The sequence below is a fragment of the Ochotona princeps genome, chromosome 25, assembly GCF_030435755.1.
Source record: "Ochotona princeps isolate mOchPri1 chromosome 25, mOchPri1.hap1, whole genome shotgun sequence".
Lineage (NCBI taxonomy): Eukaryota > Metazoa > Chordata > Mammalia > Lagomorpha > Ochotonidae > Ochotona > Ochotona princeps.
In genome coordinates, this window is record NC_080856.1 from 33,749,228 (window position 1) to 33,769,711 (window position 20,484).

At 44.9% G+C, this 20,484-nt stretch overlaps 1 protein-coding gene across 1 annotated transcript in view; it reads left to right on the top strand.

Annotated features, from left to right (window-relative positions):
- Positions 1-1,992: 1,992 nt before the first annotated feature.
- Positions 1,993-20,484, top strand: part of LOC131483360 (zinc finger protein 260-like) — an 88,722-nt gene continuing 70,230 nt past the window's right edge. The window contains exons 1-2 of the mRNA XM_058681294.1: positions 1,993-2,099; positions 9,074-9,131. Coding sequence (XP_058537277.1) covers positions 9,096-9,131 — 36 coding nt within the window. The 5' untranslated portion in view covers positions 1,993-2,099; positions 9,074-9,095. The remainder of the gene's footprint in view (positions 2,100-9,073; positions 9,132-20,484) is intronic.

Here is a 20,484-nt window from a genome sequence, read left to right on the forward strand (position 1 = left end):
ATTCTTCATAAAACTTGTAATCTTTCACGAGATTATGAGAGGATTTTCTGAAATACTTAGGTGTAAGATGTTTTAAAACAGGGCCTGGGGTAGTAGCCTAGTGGTCTAGCCCCTTGCCTTTTATGTGGCAGGACTGCATTTGGGCACCAGTTCTAATCCCAGCAGCTTGCTTCCCATCCAGCTCCCCGCTTGTGGCTAGGAAAGCTGTTAAGGATGGTCCAAAGCCATGAGACCCTGTATCCACTTGGAGACTGTGAAGAGGCTATAGGCTCCTGGATTCAGACTGGCACAACTCTGGCCATTGTACCCACTGAGAGAGTGAATCAGCAGAAGGAAGATCTTCTCTGACTCTCCTCCTCTTGTATATCTGACTTTCCAACAATAATTTTTAAAAATCCTTACAAGAGGTATGTTATAAAACAAAAACCAAAAGCCACACATTATGGAAACCAAGTAACAGATATAAATATATACTGCATAATACAGGAAATATACATATAATATTAATTATGGGCCCGGTAGCGTGGCCTAGTGGCTAAAGTCCTCGTCTTGAGCGCCCCGGGATCCCATATGGGCACCGGTTCTAATCCTGGCAGCTCCACTTCCCATCCATCTCCCTGCTTGTGGCCTGGGAAAGCAGTTGAGGACGGCCCAATGCATTGGGCCCGTGCACCCGTGTGGGAGACCTGGAAGAGGTTTCTGGTCCCGGCATCGAATTGGCGCGTACCGGCCCATTGCAGCTCACTTGGGGAGTGAAACATTGGATGGAAGATCTTCCTCTCTCTCTCTCCTCCTCTTGTATATCCAGCTTTCCAATAATGATAATAAAAAAATTTTAAAAAATATTAATTACATATATCACTCACTGCTGGTTTTATTTTGCTAGATTGAATCTGGACAAGCCCTCTTCTCTCTGTGTCTGTCACACATTGTTGTGAATGTGTAACCAGGAAATTAAACCCAGAAAGGAAATTGTAGCAGAATGATCAAGATTTTTTTGGTAAGATTTATTTATTTTATTGGAAAAGCAGATGTACACAGAAAGGAGAGACAGAGAGGAAGGTCTTGCATCCGATGATTCACTTCCCAAGTGGCCCTAAGGGCCAGTATTGTGCCAATCCGAAGCCAATAGCCAGGAACTACTTTCCGGGTCTCCCTCACATGTGCAGATTCCCAAGGCTTTGGGCCATCCTTGATTGTTTTCCCAAGCCACAAGCAGGGAGCTGGATGGGAAGTGGAGCTGCCGGGATTAGAACCAGCCCCCATAAGGGATCCAGGGGAGTTCAAAGAGAGGACACTAACCATTGCACTATCGTGCTGGGCCCAATGGTCAAGTTTTAAGTTGCAAAACTATCAATGTACAATAATGGCCCTAGTGGAAAACCAAATTTAAACAGAGCAGAGAATAAAGCAGGATTTCTGGGTAGGAGATCAACATACAGAAAAAAATTACTATGTGCTAATAAGAAAAAGATATGGAACACTATGAAAATAAAAACACAAACCAGAAAATGAACATGAGCACCAGAAATGAGATTGAAAAGATTAATTTATGTATTTTCAAGCATAGTCCAGTTGAGCATTTTGAAAGTTCGAATGAACTAATGGAAAAAAAGCAAATGCAAAGAAAAAAAGTCCCAGAATCTCTTGAACATTCAGTGAGGTGCATCTGGGACACCTGAGATCTGTTTCTGGGTTTCCAGACTTGAACACAAAGCAGAGAGGGAAGGAGGCCAGGAGGTGAACTGATGTGAGAGGCGACAGCGGCCCCTGCTGTTGGAAGGCTCAAGCTGCAAGAGAAGAGGCCCCTTCCAGCCTGAGGTGAAGCCTCGCCCTCGTCCCCTTTACTCCCCCTCCCTCAAGAATCCTACCTGAGTGCCCTTTGTGATTCTGATTGGCTGCGCATTGTGACGTCATGCGTAGTCAAGGTCTGTCCAATCAGGTGCTTCCAGGTAGCCCTGTGGCAGCAGGCGGGAGGCTGTTGTAGGGCGCCGCCATAGCCGCGTTGCTGGTTGTGCTGGTGGAGAGGCACAGGTGGCTGAGCCAGTGCTGCCCTGTGAGCTCCCTCCCCGCAGGAGCCTCTGCAGGACCCCCGACTCGTCAGAAGCTGGGAAGGGTGAGTGTGTGAGAGCATCACCTGAGACCCCGGGGCGGGCTGGCGGGGGCCAGGAGGGGGCCCTTGGGGTCCTCACTCTGCAGCACTGACCTTGAACACTAGGCCTCCCAGTTGAACCCATTGTGCAGTGAGGAGGGGGGAGTGCCCAGGGACAGTTCGACCTTTCGGTTGGTCAGGGTTTCCTTTTCATTGTTTAAAGGTCTTGACTTGAGTCACAGCGTTTGGAGCCCCCAGCTGAGTCCTCAGTGAAGCTCCTCCTAAGGGTCTGGGGCAGTTTTCTTGTTGCTGACACCAGAGCAGCACAGACTCCAGCAGTTAGAACAAACAGCCTTGTTTTCCTGCGAGTTTTGCTGCAAGGTTGAGGGGCAGCATGTGGTGCTGGCGCTGTGCTTGGCAGAGGCCTGGGGTGGCACAGCGACCTTGTAGACAAGCTATTTGAAAAAATCCTTTGTCATTTTAAGTCTCGGTCTCTTTGATCCTCCATCCCCAAAGGTGACTAAATCTGAGCACTGTCTGCTAATTGATGTTTGTGATTTCTTAAACTGCTATTTTTAAGTGATATGGTAAATAGATCTTTAAAAAGTCTTTATTTCATTTCTTTCTTTCTTTTTTTAATCTTTTATTTGTTTATGTTCAAGTGAGAGTTCAAGTAAGAGAAAGGCCCAGGCCCCTTGACCTACTTGCTAAAGGTCTTGCCTTGAGCGCCCTGGGATCCCATTTGGCGCCGCTTCTAATCTTTTCAGCCCTGCTTCCCATCCAGCTCCGTGCCTGTGGCCTGGGAAAGTAGTTATGGTCAGCCCAAGGCCTTGGGACCCTGCACTCCCATGGGAGACCCAGAAGAGCCCCTGGCTCCTAACTTCTGATTGGCACAGTGCCGGCAGTTGCAGCCACTTGCAGTGAATCAGCGGACAGCAGATATTTCTGTCTGTCCTACTCTCTCTATATATCTGTCTTAGCAATAAAAATAAATGAATGTTAAAAAAAAAGACACAAAGATCTTCTGCCCACTAGCTCACTACACAGGTGGCTAAAATAACCAGTGTTGGACCAAACTGAGACCAATAGCCTGCAGTTTCCTCCAGGCCTTGCATGTGGGTGATCAGGGCCCAGGCACTTGGATGATCTTCCACTGCTTTTCCCAGGAGATGAACAGAGAGCTGGGCTGGAAGTGGAACAGCTCATTCCATATGGGATGCTGGTGTTGCAGTTGGCAGCTTTACATATTATACCACAATGCTGGCCTTTGCTTTAATTTTTGATATGATGACAGTACCTGTGTTGCTTTTCATTTCTCACGTTCAAATTCATTGCAGTTGTTTTGAATGTAGGACAATATTATGTCAACAGAGTGGGGATAAATTCTGATGGTGTATGAAGCATGGATAGGGTAGAATGTTTGCAGTATAACATTTCCTCCATGTACATTATTTTGTGTTTCTGTAGGATTTGGTTTGACTTTATCTTCTTCATGGAGCGTTAACTGAGATCTCTAATCACATTGCTGTGTAGCAGTTCCCACTGAGTGAGTAGTTACACTGTTGTATTAACTAATACTCATTACTGTCAGTCGGTGTGTATTTTTCTTTGTTCTTCTATGAGATTTTCCTTCATATAATGTGATGCTGTATTTAGAATTGGGAAGAAGCATGTGGTCCTCAAAATTGTGTGTGAAAAGCTGCACCAAACATCCATGCCATTTTTTTTTTAAAGATTTATTCATTTTTATTACAAAGTCAGATATACAGAGAAGAGAGACAGAGAGGAAGATCTTCCATCCGATGATTCACTCCCCAAGTAGGCCGCAACGGCCGGTGCTGCCTCGATCCAAAGCTGGTAACCTGGAACCTCTTCCAGTTCTCCCACACGGGTGCAGGGTCCCAAAGTCTTGGGCCGTCCTCGACTGCTTTCCCAGGCCACAAGCACGGAGCTGGATGGGAAGTGGAGCTGCTTGGATTAGAACCGGCCCCCGTGTGGGATCCCAGCATGTTCAAGGCGAGGACTTTAGCCGCTAGGCCATGCTGCCGGGCCCCAGTGGTGGATTTGTGCACGCAGGTATAATGGAATCAGGCATGGTGCTTGCATTCAAACCAGGCACTCTGGGGTTTCTTGGTTCCAAGCAGAATCTTTACCACTGTGATCAACTCCAATAGGTTTTAGAAGGTAAAAATAGCTAAAAATTGGTGGTGATGATGGTCATAATTGAAAAATAATGAGTTCAGTTTGTAAATTTTCTGGTGAGTTCTTAGGTGTTTGGTTTTTTTTTTTAATTTACTTTTATTATATTGTTGACAATCTTGACATAGCTGATTAAGGTAAAAAAGTTCAGGGGCTATAGGGAAGTGGGTAAGATTATTATGTCCATATTGTTTCCTTCTTGTATCTGAGATAAAGGAGGATATTGAGGGAGAAGCCCCACCCAGTTTCCCACCCACCCCAAGTCCCAGATGTGGGGCATACGCTGATATACTTGATCAAGTGTTGTTTATAGTTCACCAGTTATGAATCGCTGCCAGTTTTGCCACTCCCAGGACGATGAGGTTGTTGAAGAATCCACTGATTGGCATAGTCCATGATAGAGTCTTCAGTTGCCATTATTTTGCTGCCAACATAGAGCTGAGGTGGTTGATTGACCTGTTCTGTCTTCTGTCTGTTCTTGGCTAGGGTTCTAAGTCCAGCAGTTCGAATGGGGGGATCACCAAAGAAACTTTGATGTATTCCCAGACCAGATTCTTGTATGTTCTAGCAAGCACAGGGCCCAGCATAGTCCATCACCACGATCAGCTGGTGGTTGCAATTGCTGGGTTGCTTCTGTTTTCAGTCCCGATTTTCACTGGAATCAATGGGTGTTGCAGTCCAGCCTGCTTCTGCCCAGCACACACTCGGCCCTCACATCAACCAATGGGAGCTGCAGCCTAGTTGGAGCGACCCACAATAACCCCTACCAGGCCGGCACCCTACTCTGGTTTGCTAGTATGTATAGCAGACTAGTCCAGTCTGTCCCACATTCCATTTGGTTCTTGTACTTGTCAATGGGTGTTAAAACTTAGTTCCATCTAACCAACTCAGCTATCCAGCCCTCACAGATGTTGTTGCATGCCTCTCTGTCTAGCCACCCCAGCCCCTGTCCTAGTTTTTGTGCTCTGCAGTGGGAGTAGTGACCCGAGAGGGAGGAACCCACTATTTCCCTGCCGGGTCTCTCTTACTTCTGGATTATGCACTCTACAGGTGGTTCTGTTGTTTGACTTGAGAGAATTAGCCCCCCCCCCCAGTGCCAGCTTCTGCCAGCTGATGCTGTGACTAAGCCCAAACAACCCTCACCCACTCTGATTTATGCTTGCACCAGTAGGAACAATCAGTCCAGCCTGACTTTTCCCTGATCTAGTCCACATGAGGCGCACAGGTGTTGTAGCCCTGCCTAGCCTATTCTGTCCCCATTCCAACCCACACTCTCCAGTGGGGGTAGCTGTCTGGTGAGGGGACCAGCCTCTTAACCCCCCCACCCGCTGGCTCTGCCACTCCCTTCCTGGTTCTCACGCATGTTGGTTGGGTGCTGCAGTCACATCCAGTACAGGCAACCTCACCCTGGCATTCCTCATTATGCACTGGTTTTTGTCACGACCAAACCTGGCTCAACCCACACTCTGTCCTGGTGTTTGGATTTGCCAGTGGATGAACGATGACATGAACTGATTCAGCCTGGTCTGCCCCTGACCCATGCCAAATGTATGCCAGTGGGAAACTTTCCATAGCTTGCTCTGGGCTGTTTCCTATCATGCTTCTTGCGCTTACCTGCAGGGACTGTGTCCTGCCAGAGGAATTGCCCAGGATCCTCCATCAGAACCCCTTCCAATGCCAGATTTTGCTCATACCAGGGGGTCCATGAGCCAGCCCTACTCAGTTCACCTCCTGTCCTAGCAGGAACAGTGGCTTTTCTTGGCTGGCCTTCAACCCATTCTGGTTCTTGTTGTTGGATGTTTCAGCCCAGCCATGGATTGTCCATACCCACATACAGCTCACACATGGCTCAATAGGGAGTTGAGACCCAGCCTAGTCAGTCCCACATCTACTCTGGTTCTCCAGGACACCAGACAGTGTTGGGGTCTGACCTGGCCTGGTGCATCCTGTCCCAGTCCACACTAGTGCCATGGGAGACTGTAACTGTTTCCTAGTTAGAACACAGCCCCCATTCCAGCACATGCGCCCCTTGGTGGGAACCTCAGCCCAGTTAGAGTTTCCCCTTAGTTCCCCAGTGGGCCTGTTCCCTGCCATAGATCATACGCCTACCAGTGTTTGCTCTGACTCATCTTGTCACAGTCCCTCACTTGTCCTGGCCTCTGCCTTAGACACTGTGGCTTAGCATCCTTAACTCACGTAGACCAGAAGGTACAAGATCCTAGCTTGGCATGACCTGTGTTCCATCTTGGTCTCTAGTTTCAATTGTAGGCTAAGGTTTGCTGAGTCCTTCCCAGTACATCCCGTTCCATTACCAATTGACACATTAGCCAACTGTTGGAGCTACTTTGCCCAGCTTGTCTGGCCCCAGGTCTGGACTACATGTTCATCAGTGGGAGCTATGACTCACCAAGGGAGTTTCCCAAGTTCCTCCACTTGATCCACTCCCAGATCCAGTTCTCATACATGCCAATGTGTTTTATTCCAGTGTCCGACGCAGTCTGGCCTTCCATTTGGCCATATATGAGCCGGTGAATGTTGCAGTCCAGCCCACCCCACACCCTATTCAGGATGCACATTCGGGTGCTGCTGCCTTGACAAGTCCAGACTGTTGCGGGTTCCTTTACCTGTGATTGATGGCAGGGGCCTTGGTCACACCTAGCTTAGTGCATCACCACCCCAACTTTTGAGCCATGCAGAGGGGCTAGAATTTCCACAAGGTGTGGCCCACACATCCTGCACTGAATCTACCCCCAGCTATGGTTCTCGAGTGCTAGTTAATGTTATGATTCTGCCTAATGTGACCAGTCTCCTGATCCATCATTATGTCAAGTCAAAGGATATCCTGCTGGACAAGCCCCAAGCCTTAGCTTTTGCATGAACTGGTGTTCACCAACCAGTATTGTTAAGTGATTACAAGTTCTTCAAAGGAAGAGTAATTGCCATTGGGAATCTTTAGGTTTGACTCAGATCCCAGAAGCACAGTGGGATCAACCTGGAGCTACCTAAGCAGAGGTTCTGACAACAGCGCCAAATGGCACCCTGGCCACCTGGGCACAGCTCACCACGTGTACATGGTAGCTGGAGTTGGGATCTGAGCAGGACACCCCATCCTGGAGCCCACCAACAGCCTCCCAGCTGCTGGAAGTTTAAACCTCCAGGCCCAAGGTTGTGCCCCTCCCCAATCCCATTCACCGCCCAATGTGAGGGTGTTGGTTGGCCCTGGACCTATCCAGTCACGGAGACCTCCTCCCTTGATGTACTCATCCCGAAGGAAGCAGCCCCGAAACCAGGCAGGCCAGGCGACAGCTCACCACTTGAACATGGTGGCTGGAGTCAGGATCTGAGCAGGACGCCCCATCCTGGAGCCCACCAAAAGCCTGCTGGCTGCTGGAAGTTTAAACCTCCAGGCCCATAGTTCTTAGATGTTTTTTAACACGTAAAAGAATGCAATAAATCATTTCAAAATCTCCAAGGTTATTTTACTATGTCAAACTCCAATCCACATTGGATGTGATTTTCCTGTATGGGGTATTTTGCATTTGAATATAAATGTAACCATAAGTGATGGTCACACATCAGTGACATAAATTACAGTGATTGTTTCAGTTCTAGAGTTTTTGGGGAAAGGGAATATTAGTGTGCTTGTCTTTTGAAGAATAGGTTATAAAATGAATTAATAAAAAATAAAAAAAATTGCAAACAGGGCCCAGCATGCTGACCTAGAAGCATTTGGGTATCAGATATGATCTACCCAAAACAGCAGCCCAGCTTCCTGTATCATGACATTCACTCATTCAAATCTAATGGTTTTCTCTCGCTGTTGCCATAATGTAACTGTTTCATGAGGTAAAATAAAAAGATTTCTCAAACTATGTTGCTGTCATATTTATGGATGTCCTATGGGCTGAGGCAAATGAAATGTCAAAGTCAAGTGTTGTTGAGGTTTTAGGAACTGGAAAGTGTCATTGAATACTGAGGAATTTTCTTTTGGAATAATTACTAAGAAACTCTAGATTAAATGTCCTATTCAATTTTCATATATAGTTATTCACAAAATTACTTTGAATGTAGAAACATTGAAGTACTTAATACCATGTGGTTATTTTTCAGAAGCATACATTTTAGTGACAAAGTGGTTTTTCTATGGTATTTTGTAATGTGAACAATACTTGTTGAAAAAATAAGTTAGTGCTTAGCAGTAACATTATGATTTTTTTTAATTTGTTAAAAATTTTCATTGGAAAGTCAGATTTACAGCAGCAGAGACAGAAAGATCTTCCATCTGCTGCCTCACTCCCCAGGTCACCACAGTGGCTGCAGCTGAGCCAAAGCAGAAGCTAGGAATACAGCGTCTTGTGAGTCTCCCATACAATGCAGGCTCACAAGGTATTGTTCTGTCCTTGACTGCTGGGAAATAGAGCAGCCAGGATATAAACCAGCATCCATATGGGATCCCTATATGTGCAAGGTGAGGAGTTTAGTCACTAAGCTACAGTGCCAGTCCCAGTAATATTAGTTTTAAAGAAGTAGCAATTGTTTCCATTGACCTGATGGTTACTTGCTTTATTCACTGCCAATTATTGAAATTATTGATACTATTTCATGGATGCCTTTTTGGCACTTGTAAGGCACTATTCTTGCCCAGGATAGCTGATGGATTTTATTTCTGCAGCCACTGTGTCTGCCTCCAAATTGATGTTGCTGAGCACAGTGGGAACCACTGAAGAGGCTAGGGACAATCAAGACCAATGCATAACTCCCTGTCTCCACCTTCTCTTGCAGGTGTAGCCCTGCAGCCTGCTACATGCTTCCCAGGCTGGAGAACACCCACACACCTTCAGTAAGTTGTTTGTTTTCTTCTCAGCTTCCTTTACCTTGTATTTGAGGAGTATGATGATAGTTTTTAAGCAAAAATGAAAAAAATGTGAGAGAAAGAAGGTAAAATTTTGATAGCTAAACATTGGAACTGTCAAAGCTGATTGAAACTTCGTCTCCAGGTTTTCTGTTTTAAATATATATATTTAAAGATTTATATATTCTTTAAAAAGATTTATTTATTTTTATTACAAAGTCAGATATACAGAGAGGAGGAGAGACAGAGAGGAAGATCCTCCATTTCCAGGTGTACTGAAATGGCCCGTGCTGCACTAAAATCAAGCCAGGAGCCCAAATACTCTTCTGGGTCCTCTACATGGGTGCAGTGTCCCAAGGGTTTGGGCCATGCTCGACTGCTTTCCCAGACCACGAGCAGTGAGCTGGATGGGAAGTGTAACTGCTGGGATCAGAACTGGTATCCATATGGAATCCTGACATGTTCAAGGTGAGAACTTTAGCCGCTAGATGACTGCAATTTGCCCTGAGATATATTGACAATAAATTGACAGCACTGTTACAATGGGTAAAACAGTGTAAGGGAGTGTCAGTATGGTGGGCTGAATGTATTGCCATGTTCTCCATGTGCAGCTGAATATGCTGTTCACTGCTCCATTGAAGCCACTGAGGAGGCCTGGCTCTGACAAATACCCTCCATTGTCAGTCCATGGAACCTGCAGTTCTCTCCATGGTTGGAGTTCTGAATCCAGTGATTCAGTAGGGGGACCCCCAAAGAAACTTGATCTGATGTGATCCCAGACCTGCTTCTTTTGTGTGCATGCCAACAGAGGGTCCAGGACATTCAATCACCTAAATCAGCTTATGCACATGTTGGTGGTTGATATTGCTGGATCAGATCTGTCTCTAGCCCTCTCTTCTATACAAACCAATGAGTGTTGCAGTCTATCAGAGAGGTGCTCATTGTTTCCCTCATGGGCTCTCTCCCATTCCTGGATCTTGCACTCTGCAGGTGTTTCTGTAGTTTTACTTGAAAGAGTTTCCCTCCTCCAGAACCATCATCTGCTAGGTGATGCTGTGGCAAAGCCCATCCAACCCAACCCTCACCCACTCTGGCTTATGCACATACCAATAGGTACAGTCTGCCCACCTTGGATTTTCCAAGTTCCACTAAACATGCAGGCCAACAGATGTTATATCGCTGCCCGAAGTGGTCTACCCAAGTACCAGCTCTCACATTCACCATTGGGAGTAGTGGCTCAGTGGGGAAGCTCCCTGCAGCCCCCTCCTGGGTTTGCCTGCTTTCCCATGGGTCTCATTTGTGATGGTTATGTGCTGTGGCCGAGTCTGGCATAGCGAAGCTCAGCTTGGCATTTGCCATTGAGTACTACAGTGTGTCCCGGCTTGCCCCCAGTTCAAGCTCACATAGGTGGGAGCTACAGCTTAGCCAGTCCAACCAGCTGCCAGTCCGATCCCTAATGTGAATTGTGTGGTGTTGTGGCCCAACTCAGCATGATCCACATACCATTCTGGCTCTCAGATTTGCCTGTGGGTGATATGAACTGGCCCAGCCTGGTTTGCCCCAGACCTGAGCCAAAGGTATGCCCTTGGGTACCATAACCTGGCCTGGTCTAGGCTGCTCCCTGTCATGGTTCTTGCTCTCACCTGCAGGGACTGTGTCCCAACAGAGGAATTGCACAAGCTCATCCATGAGAACTTATCCTAATGCCAGACCAGTGGGTCCATGGTGCAGCCCTACTTTGTCCATCTCCTGTCTTACCAGGAACAGTGGCCTTTCCTGATTGGCCTTCAACCCATCCTGTTTTTTTTCTGTTGGGTATTTCAGCCCAACCCAGGATTGTCCACACCCAGACATAGTTCATACATAGCTCAGCAGTGAGAGATATAGCCTAGTCCATCCTACATTAAGCCTTGTTCTCATGAGCACCAGTGGGTGCTAGAGTCTAGCTCAGTCTGGCACACATTAGACCTAGTCCACACTTGTGCCAAATAAACTGCAGCCATGTAAGAACCCCTACTCTGGCCCTCGCACTTACCAGTAGGAACCACAACCTAGTCAGGGTATACCCTTAGCTCCCCAGCCAGGCCTGTTCCTCGCCACAGATCTTGCTTTTTCTAGTGGTTTCTCTGATGCAGCTTGCATAGTCCCTCACCTGTCTTGGCCTTTGCTTTCAAGTGCTGGAGCCTGGGCAGTCCCAGCTCTTGCTGGTGGGTACTGTAACCTGGACCTGCTCAGTCTGTTCCCATCCCTAGCCCATGAACACTTTTAGGTGTGACATCCTAGCTGGAATGACCTGTGCTCCAGCCTGGTCTCTGCACTTGCTGGTGAGTTAAGATTTGCTTGGCCCTGCCTGATCTGCCCCTTTGCACAGCCAGCCCACACGTTTGCCAACAGGTGGAGCTAACGTGCCCACCTGCCCACCTTGCTTGACCCCCAGACGTGGATCATGTGCTCACCAGCAGGAGCTATGACCCAGCAGGAGAGTTTCCCAAGTTCTCTCATTCTGCCTACTCCCAGACCCAGATCTCACTCATGCCCTTGCCCGGCATAGCCTGCCTCTCCATCTTGGCCTTGTAAGAGTTTATGAATGTTGTTGCCCAGGCTACTGCACACCGTCTTTTAGGATGCATATTCTGGTGCTGTAGCTTGGACATGCCTGGATTATTCTCAGTGTCTGTACCCATGAATGTTGACAGGTTCTATGGTCACACCTAGCTCAACCCATCACCCTCCCAGCTCTTGACCTAACCAGTTGGACTTGCATTTCCACAGGTTTAGGCCCACATATCCCCCACAGAATCTACCCCTGGATCTGGTTCTCTCTCATGCTAATGTCATTGCCCTGCCTAACCAGACCCCTCCCTGTTCCAACATTCAGTCAGGCAGTGGGATCTAGCCTTGTCTGACAGATCCCCAGCCCTAACTTTTGCATGGGCTAGCATGTGGTGGTCAGCAACATTCTTTACTAAAAATCCCTACTCAGGGCTCTCATATGGGCTGGTGTATCAGTCTGACCTATACAGTGCTTCTAGTCTCTCCTCTCCAAGCCACCATGTCTCAGTCCCCTCATTTTCCTGCAAGTGCATTGGCCCTGTCACTGGGTATCCCTCAGGATTCAGTTCTTACCTACATGTACAGTGAACTTATCCATGAATGTCCCTAGGTAACAATTCCACACCCCAAGACTCTAAAGCTTGCCGCTGGGTGAAGCTAGCAGGCGAAGCCTGGTGCCAGTTGGTGCTTTGGCTACCAACAAGCCCAGGATTCAGCACTTGGCATCAATGACTGTTGCTAGTGCTCCAAGTATTGGGTCCAGGCTGATTCAGGTACCACTGGCAGCCACCATGCTGCTGGCAGCTCCATTAACACAGTCCTGATGTCCCTCCCACATATCTTAAAAAAATAAAGAAAAGAAAAGGAGAAAAAGAATTTGCGGCTATGATGACACACTGATATAGTTAACACATATTTGGCATTAGCCAGGCCCAGGATGCCCACCAGCTCTTAGCTGATTTTCTCCCACCTGTGTAACATTTACCTAGGTACAGTGTAAAAAGACAGCTGGCTAGAGCTGGGATGTTTAACATCTTTTTAACAGATTTTAGTGTAAAGGGATGATTCTGATTTCTAAAAAGAAAAAAATCCAGTGGAGTTTGTTCAACCTGTATTTGAATAATATAGAGTACAATGTTTTATTTAATTATATGCACAGCATCAGCTGAGTAAACCAGGTGCCCAGGCTTTCCGTGTGTGTGTGTGTGTGTGTGTGTGTGTGTGTGTGTGTGTGTGTTTTACAGCACACAGGGTCCTCCGTTCCAGTTGCCTTATCATTGTGAACTGCAGTCACCACGCACTGGGATGGAACACTGGATCTTGTTCCTTCTGTCTCTCTTTGCTACCTTTCTACCTCCTTCCTAGCCCTGGTCTTCACTCTGACCAACCCGTAGCAATCACAATTCTAAGTTTGCAGCTATTTTTTAACAGTTATATATGATAACATGTTAGTTTTTTCTACATTTGCCTTATTTTATTTCACTACATCCATGTTCATCTATTTTGTAACAAGTAAGAATTTGTTGTTTTTAATGACTGAATGCAATCTCTTGGCATTCATTAGGTTTCACTATTAATAACATCAGATGAACAAATGATATCTAGATTCAAAAGTAATTTATTATCTTGTTTAGTATACTAATTTAGTATATTTTTGTGCCTTTTACTTCCTTGTCTATTTGTGTGAATATTACATAACAATAAAAAGTAGGCATTCTAATTTGGTTACGTATCTTAGAGGAAATGCTTTTGGTTTTTTGGCGTTCAGTTGTGTAATGGCTATAGGTTTGTTATCTATAGATACTATTTTATTGAGACCTATTTCTGTGTACCTCAACTGAGGTATATTTGGATATATTTATATATTTGTAGATTTCCTCAACTTACATAAATGTTATTACAAAATAAATGTAGAAATTCATTGAGTGCTTTCTATAAGATAATTTTAATGATGCTGGTCCATCTTGTTTATGTGAAATATTTGGTTGTTGGTTTTCATTTATTGGCCCATTTTCTACATTCTTTAGGTGCACCATGGCTATTGTATGTGAGCTTATTGATGTGATGTCTCATTTATTTTACATGTATAATAGGAATGTTTTTATTAAAGATTTTATTTATTGTAAAATCAGATATATACAGTGGAGGAGAGAATTAGATTAAAATCTTAGGTCTCATGGTTTTCTCCCCAAATGGGGAAGCCTGGGCTGCTGGATTATAACCGGTGACCATATGGGATCCTGGTGCATGCAATACAAGGACTTTAGCAACAAGGCCACCTCACTGGGCCCCATGATCAGAATTTTACATCTTTTTATCAGATGTGTTTGTCTATGACTTTTTAATGGTTTTAAACTAGATTTTTGGACTATAAGCAATTATTTCAGAAGAAGCATTAAGTAAATATATAGAGAACTAATTATACAGCAATGGAGATTGGACTTTTACTGAGCAATTCCATCTTTTTTTCCCCTATTTTAAACAGTCAGACATAGTTAAGATCGTCCTATTGCTGATTCAGTCTAGTTAAGGAATCTAAGTATTGTTAGGCTTAGCATAATTATGCTTAGCATAATTTTCTTCATCTTAATTTTATAGTAATTCTAGAAAATGTGATGTTAATTTGGTAGAATTTAGTAGTGAAGACACCTAGTGTTGACCTTTGGTTTGAAGAGATTTATTCCTGATTCACTGTTAACTGCCTGTTTTATCAAGTTTTTTGATGTCTTTTTCATTCAGTTTGTAGCCTAATGCTAAGCATCCAGAAATTAAGCTTTTTTATGATTTATTTGTTTATCACTACAGTTGATAGTCCCTAGCAATCCATTGCACATCCATTTTTCCAGTAAAGATTTATTTTATTAGGCCTGGCGTGGTGGCCTAGCAGCTAAAGTCCTCACTTTGAACATGCTGGGATCCCATATGGCACCGGTTCTAATTTCATTGAAGCCACAGTCTGTCTGCCTCCCTGCTTGTGTCCTGAGAATGCAGTCAAGGACAGCCCAAAGCCTTGGGACCCTGCACCCGTGTGGGAGACCTGGAGGAGATTCCTGGCTCCTAGCTTCAGATTGGTGCAGCGCTGGCCATTGCAACCACTTGGGGTGTGAATCATCGGATGGAAGATCTTCCTGTCTGTCTTTTCATCTCTCTGTATATCTGACTTTGCAATTTAAAAAAAATTTTGGGCCCAGCGGCGTGGCCTAGCAGCTAAAGTCCTCGCCTTGAAAGCCCCGGGATCCCAAATGAGCGCCGGTTCTAATCCTGGCAGCTCCACTTCCCATTCTGCTCCCTGCTTGTGGCCTGGGAAAGCAGTTGGGAATGGCCCAAAGCTTTGGGAACCTGCACCCGTGTGGGAGACCCGGAAGAGGTCCCTGGTTCCCGGCATCGGATCAGCGCGTACCGGCCCGTTGCGGCTCACTTGGGGAGTGAAACATTGGACGGAAGATCTTCCTCTCTGTCTCACCTCCTCTCTGTATATCCGGCTTTCCAATAATAATAAAATCTTAAAAAAAATTTTTTTAAGAATTATTTTATCGATATGCAAGGCAGAACTATAGAGAAAGAGGGAGAGTTAGAGAGATTTTCCTTCTGTTTTATTCCTCTCCAAGTGACCACAGTGATTAAAGCAGGACCAGGTTGAAGCTTCTTCCCAGTTCTCCCAGATCAGTACAGGGGATCAAGCACTTGCAGCATCCTCTGCATTCCCACACGCACTAGAAGGGAGCTGGATCAGAACTAAAGCAGCTGGGCCTCCGCAGTGACCTAGTGGGTAAAGTCCTTGCCTTGCGCATGCTGGGATTCCATATAGGTGCTGGTTATAATTCTGATGGTCACACTTCTCATCCAGCTCCCTGATTGTGGCATGGGAAATCAGTGGAGGATGGCCCAAAGCCATGGGACCCTGCATGTGTGGGAGACCTGGAAAAAGCTCCAGGCTGCTGGCTTCAATTTGGCTCAGCTTGGGCAGTTGTGGCCACTTGGGGCATGAATCAGGCAATGCATGATCATCGTATCTGTCTCTCTCTTTCCCTTTTTTTTTTAAATATTAGGCTTTCCAATAGAAGTAGATAAATGTTTATTCAAAAAAAAAAAAAAATAGAAAGAGAGAGGGAAAAAAAATGCAGCAGCCAGGACTTATGGTGGGATCTACATGGGAAGAATATATCCCAAGCAGTGGCAGAACCCACTTTGTCCAGACAGCCCTGATCCACTGTACTTCTGTGATATCAATTATTATATGTCTGTCTTCTTTTTGATGTTATGTACTTGAGCCTACTTTTTGCTTCATCTAGCAAAAGTTTTACTGATTTAGTTCTCCTTTTAAGAACAATGAATGCTTCCTTTATCTTCAATATTTCTGAATATAGTTCTTATTTCTTCATTAGTCTTTATTTTGAATTTCCCTTTTCTACTCCTACACTTTGCTTCTTATTTTTGTGAGACTTGGAGATCAGTACTTAGGATGCTTATTTCATATTTTTGTTGTTATAGCTCAGGTGTTGACCATGTAAAGTGAAAACTTTTGATTTCTGTATTTCTCTGATCATGGGAGGTTCTTTCTCATTAGCAATAGGAAGTATAGTTACAAATAAGAGTGTGCTTTGGTTGCCATAAATATATACTATAGAATGTGTCTTGAATCACAGTAATTCATTTCTAATGGTTCTTTTTCAAATTCTGTCTTGTTAATGTTTACATAGCTGAAAATGGAGCATGCATGCACATGTGGATGCTGATTAAGCTAGGAAGGATGGAGAATTAGGGGGAAGTGGATGAGACCATTGTTTCCGAATGTTCTTCTTCCTGCGTCTGGAATGGTGGGATGTAGGAGAGAAGCCACTCCCAGAATCCCCACAATAGAACCTTGGGATGTGGAATGGCCATCTTATATCCCACGGTCGCCAATGCAGAGCATGCTCTGAAGGTTCTGTTGAAGTGATTTTCATAAGAAATCCTTTCAAGGTTGATTGGTTGACATTCCAAGTTGAGTTTCCATTCAGCCAGATATTTGATGTCAATACTTCCCTGGGGTAGTTGGTAATCTGTTCTGCCCTCCTTCATCTGCAGGCTCCAACAGACTGCCATATCCCCTATGTGCATCTGAGCATGTTCATTCATCAAATGAGGCGGCCTAGTTCTGACACGTGCACTCCAAGGTTAATGCACACATTCCACATTTGTCTACATTTTGGGAATTCTGCGTCCATTGGTTCAGTGATGGGGATCCCTGAAGAAATCATAGACATATCCGTTTACTTGCCAGTCCAGGGTCCAGCTCAGTGTGTCACACACATCAGCCTACCACACACTGGTGGTTGCAGTTGCTGGATAAGTTTTGTGTCTAGTCCCATCTTGTATGCAAACCAGTGGATGCTGTGGTGGAGCCAAACCATGTCCATCCAACATTCAGCTCTCATGTACACCAGTTGGGAACTGCATCTCAGTCACACTGACACCTAATCAGACATATTAGGCCTGCCCCACCTGGTTCCTTTGCATGTTGTTTTGAGCGGCAGACTGCTCTTGATGCATCCTGGACCAGTGTGTCCTGTTCCCAATCCTAATATTCATGAGTGTCAGAGGGTTCGATGGTTCTGTATAGCTCAGCTCTTTACAATTCTCAGCTCTTGTTTGGGCTCCAGGATTGGGTGTACTGCTCGGATGCTGACTCCAGCCTCAATGTGCATGTGGTGAATTATGCCCGCACCAGCCTGGATTCGGGGCCTGCTTCCTTCAGAGGGAGTACACCGAGGGGGGAAGTCTCCGTGACTGGGTAGGTCCAGGGCCCACCCAGTGCCCTCATTGGACAGTGAATGGGATTGGGGAAGGGTGCAACTTTGGGCCTGGAGATTTAAACTTCCAGCAGTTGGGAGGCTGCTGGTGGGCTCCAGGATAGGGTGTCCTGCTCAGATCCCGACTCCAGCTACCATGTGCTCCTGGTGAGCTGTGTCCAGGCTGTGCCTATTGGCCACCCTGCCAGGGAGCTCGGAGTATTAGGTTGTCTGAATCGTTGCTTAGGTAGCTCCAGGTTGATTCCACTGTGCTTCTGAGATCTAAGTCAATCGTAAAGACTCCCAAAGGCAATAACTCTTCCTTTGAAGAACTTGTAATCACTTAACAATACTGGTTGATGAACACCAGTTCATGCAAAAGCTTGTCCAGCAGGATAGCTTATTACCTGAAATGATGATGGATCAGGAGACTGGTCACATTAGGCAGGGCCATAACATTAACTAGCACTCAAGAACCATAGCTGGGAGTAGATTCTGTGCAGGATGTGTGGGTCACACCCTGTGTAATTCTAGCCCCACTGGTAAGCCCAAGAGTTTGGGTGGCGCTGTATGAAAGAGATACGATCTATTTTATAACAGCACTATTCATAATACACAAGATGTGGAATGAATTGAGGTGTCCATCATTAGATAATTGAATAAGGAAAACAGTGTATGTGTGCAACAACCTGTTTTTCATCTGTGAAAACAAAATTCTGTGTATTATATCAAAATTAGTATTACTAGAGTATAAAATGTTAAGTGAAATATCCTAAATACAGGGCCTGGCAGTGTGGCCTAGCAGCTAAAGTCTTCGTGTTGAACACACCAGGATCCCATATGAACGCCGGTTCTAATCCCAGCAGCTCCACTTCCCATCCAGCTCCCTGCTTTTGGCCTGGGAAAGCAGTTAAGGATAGCCTAAAGCTTTGGGACCCTACACCTGCGTGGGAGACCCAGAAGAGTTCCTGGTTCCTGGCTTCAAATTGGCACAGCACCGGCTGTTGTGCTCGCTTGGGGAGTGAATCATCAGATGGAAGATCTTCCTCTCTGTATATCTCTCCTCCTCTGTGTATATCTGACCTTGTAATAAAACTAAATAAATCTTTTTTAAAAAACATCCTAAATACAGATATGCCAATATGATATTTTGTTATGTAGAGTAGCTTAAAGAATCACAAGCAGCAACAATAAAGGTAGGGAAGAAACAATGTTTTATATACAGGCATTGATGCAAACATGGTTTGTTACATTTGATTTACATCTTTGTCACACAGCGAATGATGATATCCTACTGCAGTTTAAATGATATTTGTTTGTAAATTGTATCATTGAAACATCTTTTAATTTCATTATATTTATAGTGCTTACCTATGAAATTGGTCATTTTACTGTTCTTTGAATCAGTTACTCAAAAATTAAGATCTTGAATACAATGTGAATTTCAAGCATGTTATTCCAAATGCTTAAGAGAGTAACAGGGGAAAAGGGAAGATTCAAAAGAAGTATCATACTGTTAAATGTATGTATATATGCTACATTAGCTGTTTTTATGTTAAATTAGTAAATAAATTTCTGGAACAAAAGGCAAACCCAGAAAATTGGTAAATGCTAAAGGGCTTCCAGGACATTAAAAAAAAGGATTAGGTTTGTTACAGCATGTCATTTGTCTTATATGTATATCTTCTGTTCAGCTAGCAGGCTGTGACTGGCTGATACCAACTAATTCTCAGAAGAAGATAGTTCTTTATGAGACTATCATTTGTTTTCCCCCTAAGCTGTAGTTTACTATGTGGAAATTAAAACTTCAGTTTAAGTATGTTATTCCATAAAAAGTAAAGCAAAAACAAAGTAGAAAGTTTTAATATGTGCATACTCAAAAGTGAAAAAAAGAAATATATATAGTTTTATATTTATACACTAGAATTACATGCATATGTATTTCATATTTTTTGTCTTGAGTATGTACATATAAATGTGTTATTGATATATATGATCATATATATTTAATTCCAGTATAAGCTGAAGGAAATATTTATTCATGGATGTAAAGTTTAAAAATGTTTTCAGTATTTCATTATTTCACTTTGAATTAAGAAAACGGAATTTTAAAGTATTTCAGTATGTATAATGAAATCATTAGTAAGCTACTTAATAATTTTCTCGTTATCTTGTGCAATAGAAAGCATTTATCTTAATTATCTAATCTAGCATGACTTTTACCTCATGTGTATCTAAAGATTGCACAATGAACTCATTTTAAGTTTATTAGAGAAAACAGTCTGATACAGAATAAGAATGGAATTATAGCTTCAGAATTGCAAACATGATACAGGACAAAATGTTTTGTTTTTACCTGGTTGCCAAATAGATTGTAAATTAAGCTGCATTCCTAGAAGATGCAAATTGAACACACAGAGAAGAATTAAACTCAGCTTAGTGTTATAGATGCTGAGTTAATATTTCAGCTCATTGTCAGTAAGGTTACTTATGTTAGTTTAGTTGAAAATTAGAGTGGCAATAAAGGAAACTGAGTGATATCTTCCACTTGGAGAGCTATTCTAACGATGCCTTCAGGAGCGGGAGGAGGGCTGTGGCGGCGTCCCCCCGCGCCCCTCAGTAGGCCGCTCCGCTTGCTGCCACCTGCTCTACTTTCGGGGCCCTCCCTGGCTGCCTCAGCTTCCCTCGGGGTGCGGGAGCCCGGCGGGCGCGCTCGGCCCTGCTCCTCCCCCTGCATGTCAGCCTGCAGTGCGAGCGGCCACCGGGACTCGCAGGGTTCCATGGGCGGGCTGGGCCAACACCCAGCGGCCCTCTCAGCCACGATGCCTCCGAGGGCTGAGCTTGGGGGGTGCCGGTGTGTGCTGGCACTGTGGTGGTGTGGCCCCTTGCCGAGTGCACCCCCGACACACCCCTCACTACTAAGTTTTGTTGCATGTTTCAAGGACCAACTGTGAGCCTGCTTCTTGCTTGTGGCCTGGGAAAGCAGTCGAGGACGGCCCAAAGTTTTGGGACCCTGC